This window comes from Coregonus lavaretus (genome assembly GCF_964263955.1).
Source record: "Coregonus lavaretus genome assembly, contig: HAP1_SCAFFOLD_2122, whole genome shotgun sequence".
In the NCBI taxonomy this organism is placed as follows: Eukaryota; Metazoa; Chordata; class Actinopteri; order Salmoniformes; family Salmonidae; genus Coregonus; species Coregonus lavaretus.
In genome coordinates, this window is record NW_028156890.1 from 31636 (window position 1) to 48216 (window position 16581).

Consider the following 16581-nt stretch of genomic DNA (forward strand, 5'->3'; position numbering starts at 1 on the left):
CTTCCTGACGGGCCGCCCCCAGGTGGTAAGGGTAGGTAACAACAGCTTCTACCTCCAAGCCATAAGACAGCTAATCATGGCTACACAGACTATTTGCATTGCCCCCCCACCCCACCCCCTCTTTTACACTGCTGCTACTCTCTGTTTATTATCTATGCATAGTCACTTTAACTCTCCCCCAATTTTTCTTAAAACTGCATTGTTGGTTAAGGGCTTATAAGTAAGCATTTCACTGTAAGGTCTACACACCTGTTGTATTCGGCGCATGTGGCAAATAAAATATGATTTGATTAGATTTTTCTATGTACACTTCTCATTCTGCAGTAGTTATATAGGATGAGCCGTCACTAGAATACAGGGCACCCTATATGTAGACTTGTCATTCTGATAATGGTCGTGGATTATTATTGTATACATGGATCCTCATGATTTATTCTCTCCTTTCTCATTCCACACATAAAATAGCTCTAAAGGAAGCAGCTGTGTGTCTTTAACAACAACCTTGGGGCCAGAATTCAGTTTTACAATCCTATCCTCTAACCGATCCCCTTATCTCCTCTCTTGTCCTTCAGAGGTCCTATAAAAGCCCGGAGCCTGGCAGACTCCAGCTGCCGTCGCTGTCGCCAACATTACAGTAATGCTGCCTGCCGTAGTGAAGCTCTGCTGTGGAATCTCCTACCCTCACCTCAGGACCATGGCAGGTAAAAAACATACAACTATATCATCTTGGTTGTGTCCCAAATGGCCTCCTATTTCCTATGTAGTGCACTACTTTTTATCCAGGGCCCTATTGGGGGCCATTTTGGATGCAGCACTGGAGAGAAACATCACATTTCTCTCATTCCTTAGATTGTAGGATTACCGTGTCGTGCACAATGCACGTAGCCTGGTCCCAGATCAGTTTCTGCTGCCTTGCCAACTCCCTCTTATGGTCGTTGCAAGACAGCACAAACAGGTCTGGGACCAGCCAGTGCACGTGCGTCTGGATGGAGTTATCTATTGTTGCTGTTATTACTATGGCGTCTTGGCTGTGACTAGTAGTAGTCTTTGTTTCCTGACAAGTCCTTTAAGTCCCCATCAACAACTCTGCCAAGTGTACATCACTTTGAGTTGCAGAATGGATCAAATCCATCCTGAGTGGCAGTCTGTGTCATGGTAAACATGTTTGGCTTGATAATGAGAAATGGAGTTGACAGGCTATATGAAAATGTGCTGACTGTTATTATCGTTGTTGTTGTTGTTGTTGTTGTCCCATGACAGGACTGCAACGGCCAGCTATCGCAGCGATCGGCCAGGAACTTGCTCACATGCAGAGGAGTGGGCAGACCCAACTACCAGCATGGACCAACCATACGGGTTGGCAGACTGGCACCGCTCAGCATCAGCACAGTGGTAAGCCTGGGAATGACACACAGATTACACACATTTTCAACGGCATTATTATTTTACACAGAGCACAAACTGCCCTTATCATAGTTATATTGACATATTTTCCAAGGGCATTACTTTTTTTACTATAAAACTTTTACTGACCATTGAATATTAAACAGCTTCAATTACAACTGGATCGAAGTGAGCGCTGCTGTGAGGGGCCCCTTTATCATGTGTATGTAAACGTGTTACAGAGAGCTCCAGAAGAGAGATAGCCAACCCAGTCCCATTGAAGGAGGATGAGCTGCTGTACATAAGGCGAGGCCACGAGGCGCTGACCAAGGCTCTGGACATTGTGGAGGATAAGGACGGATGGGAAACAGAACTCACAGAGGTAGTGCATCATCCATACAACCGTCTAGCGTTGATTAAAGAGGCAATACAGAATTGGTACATTGATTTTTGGCAAACCATCATGTATTGTCCCTTTAAAATGTGTTGCTTCCTGTGTAAAATGCTTCCAAAAATAGCTATTGCTAATGAAACCTTATACTGATGCCAAACCACCAAACTGTCATATAGGACAAGGGGGTAGGTACATGATCTGACTATAGGACAAGGGGGTAGGTACATGATCTGACTATAGGACAAGGGGGTAGGTACATGATCTGAATAGCTATCGCCATTGTATCCCGTCTTCAAAACCCATCAAATCTAATTGACATAGGCCATTGTTGCCACAATGTCAAACCTTTTAACATTTTTACCTTTTAGTCAATTAGCAGACGTTCTTATCCAGAGCAACTTAACAGCCAAGTGCATTCAACTTAGTTCAGAAGGGACCCTTTTTGACTTGTAGGAGAAAATACACTTTGTATAAAATCTCAGAACCCAGAACCAAATGTGCTATTAGTTATTTAAATTGGCTGTTCCAAAAGCAGTAGCTACATTTTTACACTGACTTACAGTTTTAGTGAGTGCATACATTTTCATACTGGCCCCCCCGTGGGAAACGAATCCACAACCCTGGCGGTTGCAAGCGCCATGCTCTACCAACTGATCTACAGGGGACTTAGCTACTCTTACGCTCAGAGTCTCTCACAAGACGTTCTTTCTGTAACTATGTCTTGTGGGATGCATACTATTGCCACATTGCCAAACTTTCTCTTTCCGTTACTTTGACATTTAGGTAAAAACTGGGACTTGATCTAAATAGCTATTGGCATTGAAAATCTTGTACCGGTATATGCATATAGATGCCTCACTGCCAAAACGTTATAACTCTGGAGTAGAGAAACTTTCTGTAATCTCAGAACCAAATGGAAGTAGAAAGACTATCACAAGAGAACGTTCAGTAATTGTGTTGTATAGGAAACCATGGACATCGTTAGAAACCTTCCTGAAAAAAACCGTTGTTGTTAAAAAAGGAAACCATATGGACGCCACATTCCAAAACGTCTTGTAACTTTCCGTAAACACTGTTGTGTTGTCATAGGAGAACGGGGATGTGGTCTACAGTAAAGTGTTGTCGGGGGACAGGAAGGTCTTCAGACTGGAGACTGTGTTAGAAGCCACCCCAGAAGAGATACATCACATCCTGTGGAAGGTCGAGGAGATGCACCAGTGGAACCCAAGCATCAAAAACATCAAGGTAACTGTTCCGTCATAGTAGGGCAGCTGTTGGTCAGTGTGTAATCTTAACACCTCCCCTTAGGATATCATTGATGACTGTAAGTTGCTTTGGATAAAAGCGTCTGCTAAATGGAATATTATATTATTATTATTATTATTATTATTATTATTATTATTATATTATTATTATAATAATTATATTATTATTATAATTATATTATAATTATAATTATATTATTATTATTATTATATTATTATTATATTATTATTATATTATTATTATTATAATAATTATATTATTATTATTATATTATTATTATTATTATTATTATTATATAATTATAATTATAATTATAATTATAATTATAATTATATTATGATTATTATTATTATTATTATCTTCTGTTCTCCTTCCTCTATCTATTACGGCATCCTTTACATTTATATTCTACACGTGTTATTATCCAACTGGTATTGTATTTACCTTCTAAGTATGTGTATCAGGGCGTCTGTAAACTGTAAAATATTTGTAACAAGGTGTTTCTAAAACTCTCATGCACAATTTAGGCATATTTTATAACTACAGTGGCAAGAAAAAGTATGTGAACCTTTTGGAATTACCTGCATTTCTGCATAAATTGGTCATACAATTTGATCTGATCTTCATCTAAGTCACAAAAATAGACAAACACAGTCTGCTTAAACTAATAACACACAAACATTTATAAGTTTTCATGTCTTTATTGAACATACCGTGTAAACATTCACAGTGCAGGGTGGGAAAAGTATGTGAACCCTTGGATTTAATAACTGGTTGACCCTCCTTTGGCAGCAATAACTGTCACGCCCTGACCTATAGGCTCTAGTTAGTTTGGTCAGGGTGTGAATATATGTGGGGGTTTTTCTATGTGGGGGATTCTATGTTTGTATTTCTATGTTTGGCCGGGTGTGATTCCCAATCAGAGGCAGCTGTCGCTCGTTGTCTCTGATTGGGGATCATACTTAGGCAGCCAGTTTTTCTGCCTGGGTTGTGGGATCTTGTTTGTGTTCGGTGAGTTTTGGCTTGTTCGTGTATAGCCTTCCGACGTCACGTTTCGTTGTCTTTTGTTGTTTTTGTATGTTTATAAACATGTATGCATTTCACGCTGCGCCTTGGTCTGGCCCGTTTATCAACGACCGTGACAGAAGATCCCACCAAAAATGGACCAAGCAGCGTGCCCAGGAGCAGACACCCTGGACACAGGTGGGGAAGTCATTTTGGACTTGGGAGGAGATATTGGCTGGTGGAGGACCCTGGGCGAAGGTGGAAGCCCAGGCAGGAGAGGAGCAATGGCAACACAGAAGGCGCCGGCCGAGGAGGAAGCCCGAGAGACAGCCCCAATAATTTTTTTGGGGGGGCCTAAAAGGGTGATCGGGGATCGACAGAGAAGAGCCCCGACCACTGCACTCGTAGGGGCTCAGGGAGGAGTCCTCACGGGAGGAGGACTGGGCGCGGAGAGTGAAAGACTGGTACAGTCAGAGATCTCTAACGTCAGTTCCCAGTCTGGTACACCTCGTGCCTGCGTCTCGCAACAAGCTAGTGGTGCGTGTTCCCAGTCCAGTACGGCCCGTCCCTGTTCCTCGCACCAAACCAGTGGTGCGTGTCGCCAGCCCGGTACGCCCCGCACCTGCTCCCCGCACCAAACCAGTGGTGCGTGTCCCCAGTCCGGTCCGGCCCGTTCCTGCTCCTCGCACCAGACCTGTGGTGTGTGTCTCCAGTCCGGCCCGTTCCTGCTCCTCGCACCAGACCTGTGGTGCGTGTCTCCAGTCCGGCCCGGCCCGTACCTGCTCCTCGCACCAGACCAGGGGTGCGTGTTCCCAGTCCGGCCCGGCCCGTTCCTGCTCCTCGCACCAGGCCAGTGGTGAGTGTTCCCAGTCCAGTCCGGCCCGTGCCTGCTCCTCGCACCAGACCTGTGGTGCGTGTCTCCAGTCCGGCCTGTGCCTGCTCCTCGCACCAGACCAGTGGTGCGTGTTCCCAGTCCGGTCCGGCCCGTGCCTGCTCCTCGCACCAGACCAGTGGTGCGTGTTCCCAATCCGGCCCGGCCCGTGCCTGCTCCTCGCACCAGACCAGTGGTGCGTGTTCCCAGTCCGGTCCGGCCCGTGCCTGCTCCTCGCACCAGACCAGGGGTGCGTGTTCCCAGTCCGGCCCGTTCCTGCTCCTCGCACCAGACCAGTGGTGCGTGTTTCCAGTCCGGCACGGTCAGGACTCTGACTGGGCCACTCCAGAAGGCGTATTCTCTTCTGTTGAAGCCATTCTGTTGTTGATTTACTTCTGTGTTTTGGGTCGTTGTCCTGTTGCATCACCCAACTTCTGTTGAGCTTCAATTGGCGGACAGATAGCCTTACATTCTCCTGCAACATTGGGATGAGGTTTTGATGTTGGTGTGCTGTGCCTTTTTTTCTCCACACACAGTGTTGTGTTCCTTCCAAACAACTCAACTTTAGTTTCATCTGTCCACAGAATATTTTGCCAGTAGCGCTGCGGAACATCCAGGAACATCGCGAACTTCAGACGTGCAGCGAAGTCCCATGAACACCGTTCTTGTTTAGTGTTTTACGTATCGTAGACTCGTCAACAGAGATGTTAGCATGTTCCAGAGATTTTCTGTAAGTCTTTAGCTGACACTCTATCCTCTAATTTTGTGAGTGTTTTTTAGGGCAAGGCAGCTCTAACCAACATCTCCAATCTCGTCTCATTGATTGGACTCCAGGTTAGCTGACTCCTGACTCCAATTAGCTTTTGGAGACGTTATTAGCCTAGGGGTTCACATTTTTTTCCAACCTACACTGTGAATGTTTAAATGATGTATTCAATATAGACAAGAAAAATCCAATAATTTGTGTGTTATTAGTTTAAGCACACTGTTTGTCTATTGTTGTGACTTAGATGAAGATCAGATCAAATTTTATGACCAATTTATTCAGAAATCCAGGTAATTCCAAAGGGTTCACATAATTGTATTATTATTATTATTATTATAACAATTATTATTATTTTATTTGTATTACTTTGATTCTTTATTTTAACGTTTTTTTTTTTTTTTTTTGCTCTGATTTTCGGGGTGAGGGGGAGTGGGAGACATTGGGATGGGTGGGAAACAGGGAGGGGGTCAGGGATCAATAGGGAAGGATTAGGGGAAAAAAGAAAAAGAAAAAGGAACGTGCAAATTATTGTATGTTTATCTTTCTTCTTCAATCAAATATTATGAAAATTGTTTAAAAAACATCAAGGTAAGCAGACTCATCTAAGCTGACATATGGAATTGTTTTAAGATGGGCATACTATGGATCATTCAGCTTTTTGATTTTGAATTTTAGGACCCCTTTAGGTATAAACAAAATATATTACCAAATTATTTGATAAAATATTGAGTTTGGCCTTTACTACTATAGCCCAGAGAAACGCATTGAACAACACATTCATTAAATGGCAAAACAAGACAGTCAAAAAAGAAACCATGAGAAACAAGGTTATTGAGTGTCTGTCCTATATCTAGGAGATACAGTACCAGTCAAAAGTTTGGACACACCTACTCATTCAAAGGTTTTTCTTTATTTTCACTATTTTCTACATTGCAGAATAATAGTGAAGACATCAAAACTATGACATAACACATATGGAATCATGTAGTAACCTAAAAAAGTGTTAAACAAATCAAAAATATATTTTATATTCTTCAAAGTAGCCACCCTTTACCTTGATGGCAGCTTTGCACACTCAGCCAGCTTCACCTGGAATGCTTTTTCCAACAGTCTTGATGGAGTTCCCACATATGCTGAGCACTTGTTGGCTGGTTTTCCTTCGCTCTGCGGTCCAACTCATCCCAAACCATCTCAATTGGGTTGAGTTCGGGTGATTGTGGAGGCCAGGTCATCTGATGCAGCACTCCATCACTCTCCTTCTTTGTCAAATAGCCGTTACACAGCCTGGAGGGGTGTTGGGTCATTGTCCTGTTGAAAAACAAATGATAGTCCCACTAAGCCCAAACCAGATGGGATGGCGTATCGCTGCAGAATGCTGTGGTAGCCATGCTGGTTAATTGTGCCTTGAATTCTAAATAAATCACAGACAGTGTCACCAGCAAAGCACCCCCACACCATCACACCTCCTCCTCCCTGCTTTACGGTGGGAAATACACATGCGGAGATCATCTGTTCACCCACAACGCGTCTCACAAAGACACGGCGGTTGGAACCAAAAATCTCCAATTTGGACTCCAGACCAAAGGACACATTTCCACCGGTCTAATGTCCATTGCTCGTGTTTCTTGGCCCAAGCAGGTCTCTTCTTGTTATTGGTGTCCTTTAGTAGAGGTTTCTTTGCAGCAATTCGACCATGAAGGCCTGATTCACGTAGTCTCCTCTGAACAGTTGATGTTGAGATGTGTCTGTTACTTGAACTCTGTGAAACATTTATTTGGGCTGCAATTTCGGAGGCTGGTAACTCTAATGAACTTATCCTCTGTAGCAGAGGTAACTCTGGGTCTTCCATTCCTGTGGCGGTCCTCATGAGAGCCAGTTTCATCATAGCGCTTTATGGTTTTTGTGACTGCGCCTACATTTACATTTTACATTTTTGTCATTTAGCAGACGCTCTTATCCAGAGCGACTTACAGTTAGTGAGCGCATACATTTTTATTTGTTATACTGGAATCGAACCCACAACCCTGGCGTTGCAAATGCCATGATCTACCAACTGAGCTACATCCCCTGCCGGCCATTCCCTCCCCTACCCTGGACGACACTGGGCCAATTGTGCGCCGCCCCATGGGTCTCCCGGTCGCTTGAAGAAACTTTCAAAGTTCATGACATTTTCTGGACTGGCTGACCTTCATGTCTTAAAGTAATGATGGACAGTTGTTTGTCTTTGCTTATTTGAGCTGTTCTTGCCATAATATGGACTTGGTCTTTTACCAAATAGGGCTATCTTCTGTATAGCCCCCCCCTCCCACCTTGTCACAACACATCTGATTGGCTCAAACGCATTAAGAAGGAAAAAAATTCCACAAATTAACTTTTAAGAAGGCACACCTGTTAATTGAAATGCATTCCAGGTGAAGCTGGTTGAATGAATGCCAAGAGTGTGCAAAGCTGTCATCAAGGCAAAGGGTGGCTACTTTGAAGAATCTAAAATCTATTTTGATTTGTTTTACACTTTCTTGGTTACTACATGATTCCATATGTGTTATTTCATAGTTTTGATGTCTTCACTATTATTCTACAATGTAGAAAAGAGTAAAAATAAAGAAAAACCCTTGAATGAGTAGGTGTGTCCATACTTTTGACTGGTACTGTATATATATTTTTTTTCACACATATTTAACCCTTTTTTTGGGTAGGCATAGAACTACCTTCATACTTCCATTCATTTTTTAAAAACCGGTACAGGTTACCTTCAGAAGAGTCCCGTGACACTTGTGGCAGTCATCGAGAACACTATCGTTTTCGTGAGAATCTCCCCTTTCCACAGTGGGGTCACATTAGTTTGTAGCCCAAACGGTTCGGACGCTACAAACAGAAGTTGGCACATCGACGGTACCGACTTCAGACGAGTCCCCTGACACTTGTGGGGGTCGTAGAGCGTTCGGACGCTACAGAGACTTTTGTGAGAAGACCGATTTGGTCGGGATGTCTCATGGTCTGACAAACACCGCTCTAGCTCTGCCACCTTTCACCTCAGATGTGCAAATGCGACATCGGCGGATGCGGTGGATTGAGACGCATCCGACGCTTAAACTGACGGATTTTGATGGGGATTTTTTTTATTATGTTATTTAGATTGACACGCCGGTGCGTCAATCGACTCAAGGGGTTTCAATAATTCAGTAATGACTAGGAAAAATGATGGCAATCGTGTTTTTAAATCGGCAGTAAGAAACTGCTAGCCATTGGCTGCTAACAGCTGAGAACTGCTAGCTAACTGGCAAGCGTAAAACAGTCAACAACTTCGGGACTACAGACCCCCAGACATCGTCTGACCTGCCAGAAATGCACAGTCAAAGAGGAGATTAATGCTTTTTTTTTATAGAGGCAAACTAAAACAAGAAACGTTACACAGTGTGTAAATGATAACACATTATTGCAGGAAATGAAGACATGTATATAAAATGCTGGAATTAAACAATTAACTATGCAAATTAGCTAAAGCTGTACGCATTAAGGAAATAGACGCCTGGCTCAAATAGAATCCTGTCTCTAATAAGCGACTGTTGTGTTCAGTGATTGAAGCAAATAAACGCCCGGGCTATTAATTGAAGTTTTACGGTAGACATGGACACACACAGTGTCGATAGTCTTTACAACGCCAGGATATCACACTTGTCTCAGGGCATTCTGATGAGGGAAGAACAAAACTACTACGGCAGATCCTGTGTCTTCAGCTGGCATTATGAAGTCCGCGTCCCAAATGCCACCCTATTCCCTATACAGTGCACTAGTTTTGACAAGAGAAAGTAGTGCACCATATAGGGAATAGGGTCCTATTTGGGAACACGTAGCAGTACATTGAATGAGATTGTATTGGTCTGTCTCTTGTGTTGAAGGTTCTAAAGCAAGCTGGCCCGGAAACCATGGTTACGCATGAGGTGTCAGCAGAGACAGCCGGCAACCTGATAGGCCAGAGAGACTTCCTGAGTGTGAGACACTTCTCCAGACAGGAGTCATGTATCTATCTGGGGGGAGCAGCCACGCACCTGGAGTCCTTCCCTCCTCAGAAAGGCTTCGTCAGGTAACACCAACACCGGCTTTGCTCGGATAACCCTGGCTCATAGAGTTGGATAGAGGGAGCGCTTGGACCAAAGCCTGTTTATGGCTCATGCTGTCACAGAAGTGCCATTGCAAAGATATGAGATGAGCTCTCTAGTTAATCTCTATGTCCTGGCTACTGTACAACACATCCCCTCAACTCCCTATGTCCTGGCTACTGTTCAACACATCACCCCAACTCTCTATGTCCTTTCTACTGTTCAACACATCCCCTCAACTCCCTATGTCCTGGCTACTTTACAACACATCCCCTCAACTCTCTATGTCCTGGCTGCTGTTCAACACATCCCCTCAACTCTCTATGTACTGGCTACTGTTCAACACATCACCTCAACTCTCTATGTCCTGGCTACTGTTCAACACATCACCTCATCTCTCTATGTCCTGGCTACTGTACAACACATCCCTTCAACTCTCTATGTCCTGGCTACTGTTCAACACATCACCTAAACTCTCTATGTCCTGGCTGCTGTTCAACACATCACCTCAACTCTCTATGTCCTGGCTACTGTTCAACACATCCCCTCAACTCTCTATGTCCTGGCTACTGTTCAACACATCCCCTCAACTCTCTATGTCCTGGCTACTGTACAACACATCACCTCAACTCTCTATGTCCTGGCTACTGTTCAACACATCCCCTCAACTCTCTATGTCCTGGCTACTGTTCAACACATCACCTCAACTCTCTATGTCCTGGCTACTGTTCAACACATCACCTCAACTCTCTATGTCCTGGCTACTGTTCAACACATCACCTCAACTCTCTATGTCCTGGCTACTGTTCAACACATCCCCTCAACTCTCTATGTCCTGGCTACTGTACAACACATCACCTCAACTCTCTATGTCCTGGCTACTGTACAACACATCCCCTCAACTCTCTATGTCCTGGCTACTGTTCAACACATCCCCTCAACTCTCTATGTCCTGGCTACTGTTCAACACATCACCTCAACTCTCTATGTCCTGGCTGCTGACCAACACATCCCCTCAACTCTCTATGTCCTGGCTACTGTACAACACATCCCCTCAACTCTCTATGTCCTGGCTACTGTTCAACACATCACCTCAACTCTCTATGTCCTGGCTACTGTTCAACACATCCCCTCAACTCTCTATGTCCTGGCTACTGTTCAACACATCCCCTCATCTCTCTATGTCCTGGCTACTGTACAACACATCCCTTCAACTCTCTATGTCCTGGCTACTGTTCAACACATCACCTAAACTCTCTATGTCCTGGCTGCTGTTCAACACATCACCTCAACTCTCTATGTCCTGGCTACTGTTCAACACATCCCCTCAACTCTCTATGTCCTGGCTACTGTTCAACACATCCCCTCAACTCTCTATGTCCTGGCTACTGTACAACACATCCCCTCAACTCTCTATGTCCTGGCTACTGTTCAACACATCACCTCAACTCTCTATGTCCTGGCTGCTGTTCAACACATCACCTCAACTCTCTATGTCCTGGCTACTGTTCAACACATCACCTCAACTCTCTATGTCCTGGCTACTGTTCAACACATCACCTCAACTCTCTATGTCCTGGCTACTGTTCAACACCCACAACACATCACCACAGCTTACCTTGAATAAGATGTATTTTTGCTGTATTCTGCTGTATAGCCAACTGTTGTGGTAATTGGCATGACAGCGACCATAGCTGTTGGTTATAGAGCAGGAACAGATCTGGGACCAGGTTGTTGTTTGATGCACTGCTCTGAAACCTTTGGCATTGATATAAAAAGGTTATTTGAGGTTGAGTTAATACCATGCTGTAGGTTTGTATACATTACATCAGTAATATAGTTTTTTACTGAGTGATTTTGTTGACTTGATCTGAACAGAGCGGAGGATGGCCCAACTTGTATTATCATCGAGCCCCTGGCAAACCAAACAGGAAGGAGTCACTTTACCTGGCTCCTCAACATGGATGTTAAGGTAGAGATAGATAAATATATACATACACACACACACATATATATATATATATGTGTGTGTGTGTGTGTGTGTGTGTGTGTGTGTGTGTGTGTGTGTGTATGTATGTATGTATGTATGTATGTATGTATGTATGTATGTATGTATGTATATATACAGTGGGGGAAAAAAGTATTTAGTCAGCCACCAATTGTGCAAGTTCTCCCACTTAAAAAGATGAGAGGCCTGTAATTTTCATCATAGGTACACGTCAACTATGACAGACAAAATGAGATTTTTTTTCTCCAGAATATCACATTGTAGGATTTTTAATGAATTTATTTGCAAATTATGGTGGAAAATAAGTATTTGGTCAATAACAAAAGTTTCTCAATACTTTGTTATGTATCCTTTGTTGGCAATGACACAGGTCAAACGTTTTCTGTAAGTCTTCACAAGGTTTTCACACACTGTTGCTGGTATTTTGGCCCATTCCTCCATGCAGATCTCCTCTAGAGCAGTGATGTTTTGGGGCTGTTGCTGGGCAACACAGACTTTCAACTCCCTCCAAAGATTTTCTATGGGGTTGAGATCTGGAGACTGGCTAGGCCACTTCAGGACCTTGAAATGCTTCTTACGAAGCCACTCCTTCGTTGCCCGGGCGGTGTGTTTGGGATCATTGTCATGCTGAAAGACCCAGCCACGTTTCATCTTCAATGCCCTTGCTGATGGAAGGAGGTTTTCACTCAAAATCTACGATACATGGCCCCATTCATTCTTTCCTTTACACGGATCAGTCATCCTGGTCCCTTTGCAGAAAAACAGCCCCAAAGCATGATGTTTCCACCCCCATGCTTCACAGTAGGTATGGTGTTCTTTGGATGCAACTCAGCATTCTTTGTCCTCCAAACACGACGAGTTGAATTTTGACCAAAACGTTCTATTTTGGTTTCATCTGACCATTTGACATTCTCCCAATCCTCTTCTGGATCATCCAAATGCACTCTAGCAAACTTCAGACGGGCCTGGACATGTACTGGCTTAAGCAGGGGGACACGTCTGGCACTGCAGGATTTGAGTCCCTGGCGGCGTAGTGTGTTACTGATGGTAGGCTTTGTTACTTTGGTCCCAGCTCTCTGCAGGTCATTCACTAGGTCCCCCCGTGTGGTTCTGGGATTTTTGCTCACCGTTCTTGTGATCATTTTGACCCCACGGGGTGAGATCTTGCGTGGAGCCCCAGATCGAGGGAGAATATCAGTGGTCTTGTATGTCTTCCATTTCCTAATAATTGCTCCCACAGTTGATTTCTTCAAACCAAGCTGCTTACCTATTGCAGATTCAGTCTTCCCAGCCTGGTGCAGGTCTACAATTTTGTTTCTGGTGTCCTTTGACAGCTCTTTGGTCTTGGCCATAGTGGAGTTTGGAGTGTGACTGTTTGAGGTTGTGGACAGGTGTCTTTTATACTGATAACAAGTTCAAACAGGTGCCATTAATACAGGTAACGAGTGGAGGACAGAGGAGCCTCTTAAAGAAGAAGTTACAGGCCTGTGAGAGCCAGAAATCTTGCTTGTTTGTAGGTGACCAAATACTTATTTTCCACCATAATTTGCAAATAAATTCATAAAAAATCCTACAATGTGATTTTCTGGATTTTTTTTCCTCAATTTGTCTGTCATAGTTGACGTGTACCTATGATGAAAATTACAGGCCTCTCTCATCTTTTTAAGTGGGAGAACTTGCACAATTGGTGGCTGACTAAATACTTTTTTTCCCCACTGTATATATATATATATATATATATATATATATATATATATATATATATATATATATATATATATATATATATATATACACTACCAGTCAAAAGTTTGGACACACCTACTCATTCAAGGGTTTGTCTTTATTTTTACTATTTTCTACATTGTAGAATAATAGTGAAGACATCAAAACTATGAAATAACACATATGGAATCATGTAGTAACCAAAAAAAGTGTTAAACAAATCTAAAAATATTTTATATTTGAGATTCTTCAAATAGCCACCCTTTGCCTTGATGACAGCTTTGCACACTCTTGGCATTCTCTCAACCAGCTTCATGAGGTAGTCACCTTGAATGCATTTCAATTAACAGGTTAATTTGTGACATTTCTTTCCTTCTTAATGCGTTTGAGCCAATCAGTTGTGTTGTGACAAAGTAGGGGGGGTATACAGAAGATATCCCTACTTGGTTAAAGACCAAGTCCATATTATGGCAAGAACAGCTCAAATAAGCAAAGAGAAACGACTGTCCATCATTACTTTAAGACATGAAGGTCAGTCAATATGGAACATTTCAAGAACTTGGAAAGTTTCTTCAAGTGCAGTCGCAAAAACCATCAAGCGCTATGATGAAACTGGCTCTCATGAGGACAACCACAGGAATGGAAGACCCAGAGTTACTTCTGCTGCAGAAGATAAGTTCATTAGAGATACCAGCGTCCGAAATTGCAGCCCAAATAAATGCTTCACAGAGTTCAAGTCACAGACACATCTCAACAGCAACTGTTCAGAGGGGACTGTGTGAATCAGGCCTTCATGGTAAAATTGATGCAAAGAAACCACTACTAAAGGACACCAATAAGAAGAAGAGACCTGCTTGGGCCAAGAAACACAAGCAATGGACATTAGACCGGTGGAAATGTGTCCTTTGGTCTGGAGTCCAAATTGGAGATTTTTGGTTCCAACCGCTGTGTCTTTGTGAGACGCGGTGTGGGTGAACGGATGATCTCCCCATGTGTAGTTCCCACCGTAAAGCATGGAGGAGGAGGTGTTATGGTGTGGGGGTGCTTTGCTGGTGACACTGTCTGTGATTTATTTAAAATTCAAGGCACACTTAACCAGCATGGCTACCACAGCATTCTGCAGCGATACGCCATCCCATCTGGTTTGGGCTTAGTGGGACTGTCATTTGTTTTTCAACAGGACAATAACCCAACACCCCTCCAGGCTGTGTAAGGGCTATTTTACCTAGAAGGAGAGTGATGGAGTGCTGCATCAGATGACCTGCCTCCACAATCACCCGACCTCAACCCAATTGAGATGGTTTGGGATGAGTCGGACGGCAGAGTGAAGGAAAAGCAGCCAACAGGTGCTCAGCATATGTTGGAACTCCTTCAAGACTGTTGGAAAAAGCATTGCAGGTGAAGCTGGTTGAGAGAATGCCAAGAGTGTGCAAAGCTGTCATCAAGGCAAAGGGTGGCTACTTTGAAGAATCACCAATATAAAATATATTTTGATTTGTTGAACGCTTTTTTTGGTTACTACATGATTCCGTATGTGTTATTTCATAGTTTTGATGTCTTCACTGTTATTCTACAATGTAGAAAATAGTTAAAAAAATAAAGAAAAACCCTGGAATGAGTAGGTGTGTCCAAACTTTAGACTGGTACTGTATATATATATATTATGATATTTTTGTATCCACTTATTGAATTGAGTGACTTGAATTAGAATTGATTGACCCCAACTTGTTAGGCTACACATTGACTAGGATGTTATCAAATGTCAGTTTAGCTCTTGAATATCAATTCAGACCTGTGCTAAAGTACCAGTCTGTTTGTGCCGTCACGCTAAACAAGTTCGCATGACAGCACAGACAGACGGGCGCTCAGGCTACTTAAGGGGGGGTCTGAATTGATATTCAAGGCCACCATCTACAACTAAAGCTGCTGTGAAAATGACCTATAGCTAATAGCAGTCAGTAGGCTGCTGTACTATCGAATAATCAAACAAACTGACGGCTCTATTCACTCCGTTTGCACACACTCACACTCACACCAACACACCTCCTGCTGCTGCCATTGGGGTTTTTATCTTCCTCTAAAGACTTTCTGTCAATTTAAGCTAAGCGTGATGTTTCACAGGAAATGTAGCTTTCATTTTCAGCTTCTGGAACCTTCTATAGGTCTTCAGGTTGCTAAGACTGCTGTACTAGTAAGTCATAGAACTTCCTTAAGAGAACATGTATGACCAAGCAAGCCCATCCAATGAAATGCAAGCACACGACTATGCATGTGCAGGAAATGGAACACCGCTGAAGCAGCTGTCTTCCTGAGGCTCGGCTGTCTTCCTGAGGCTCGGCTGTCATAGTGTGCACTTCACAGTTCTTCATAAGACTAAACACGACAAAAGGCAAATTAATCTTCCAATCCTTCCACCATGATGACACCTCATTTACACGTAGGGTGAGATATGGTCTACCTTCGTCACCATGATGACACCTCATTTACACATAGGGGTCTGAAGGATGAATCTGTATGTATTTTCAGGGCTGGTTGCCAAAGTCAATCGTCAATCAAGCGTTGCCGCGAGCGCAGGTGGATTTCACCCGGTGTCTGCGCAGACGGCTGGCCGAGGGACCCACTCAGCGACACACACACCACCATGCTCCCACAGAGTCCGGAGCCAGACAACCACCACACTAATTGGAGTTGAGTGCTTGAGGGCAGAGACAGAGACAGAGACAGACGTAGAGAGCGACTGCAGACCAGGCTGCCATTCACACACAAGAGAGACAGAACCGTCTGCAGGCTGGCTCTGGCCTTTCACTAGGAGCACCCAGAGGAGAGCCACCGCCGCTGTGAAGACATGCCAGGGTGCCCTCTTTGCCACGGCGTGTGACACGCGCACACACACGCACGGGAAGTGTTGGAGAAGCTACTCTGAAAATACAGATTACCAAGCTACCAATTACTTCACACTGGAAGAAGTTAAGCTACACTAAAGCTACCCTTAAGAAAAAATAGAATTTACCTAACTAAAGTTACTTTGTACAAGTAGTTCACTACATCCAAACTACTTTGTGA

At 43.6% G+C, this 16581-nt stretch overlaps 1 protein-coding gene across 1 annotated transcript; it reads left to right on the forward strand.

Moving 5' to 3' along the window:
- Positions 1–694: 694 nt before the first annotated feature.
- LOC311119600 (steroidogenic acute regulatory protein, mitochondrial-like) lies at positions 695–16200 on the forward strand (the record flags this gene model as incomplete). Its single annotated transcript, XM_084194272.1, has 7 exons — positions 695–701; positions 1261–1392; positions 1626–1765; positions 2867–3022; positions 9585–9769; positions 11664–11757; positions 16045–16200. 7 exons carry the CDS (start codon positions 695–697, stop codon positions 16198–16200), a joined length of 870 nt encoding a protein of 289 aa, XP_084050398.1.
- Between the last annotated feature and the right edge of the window lie 381 nt (positions 16201–16581).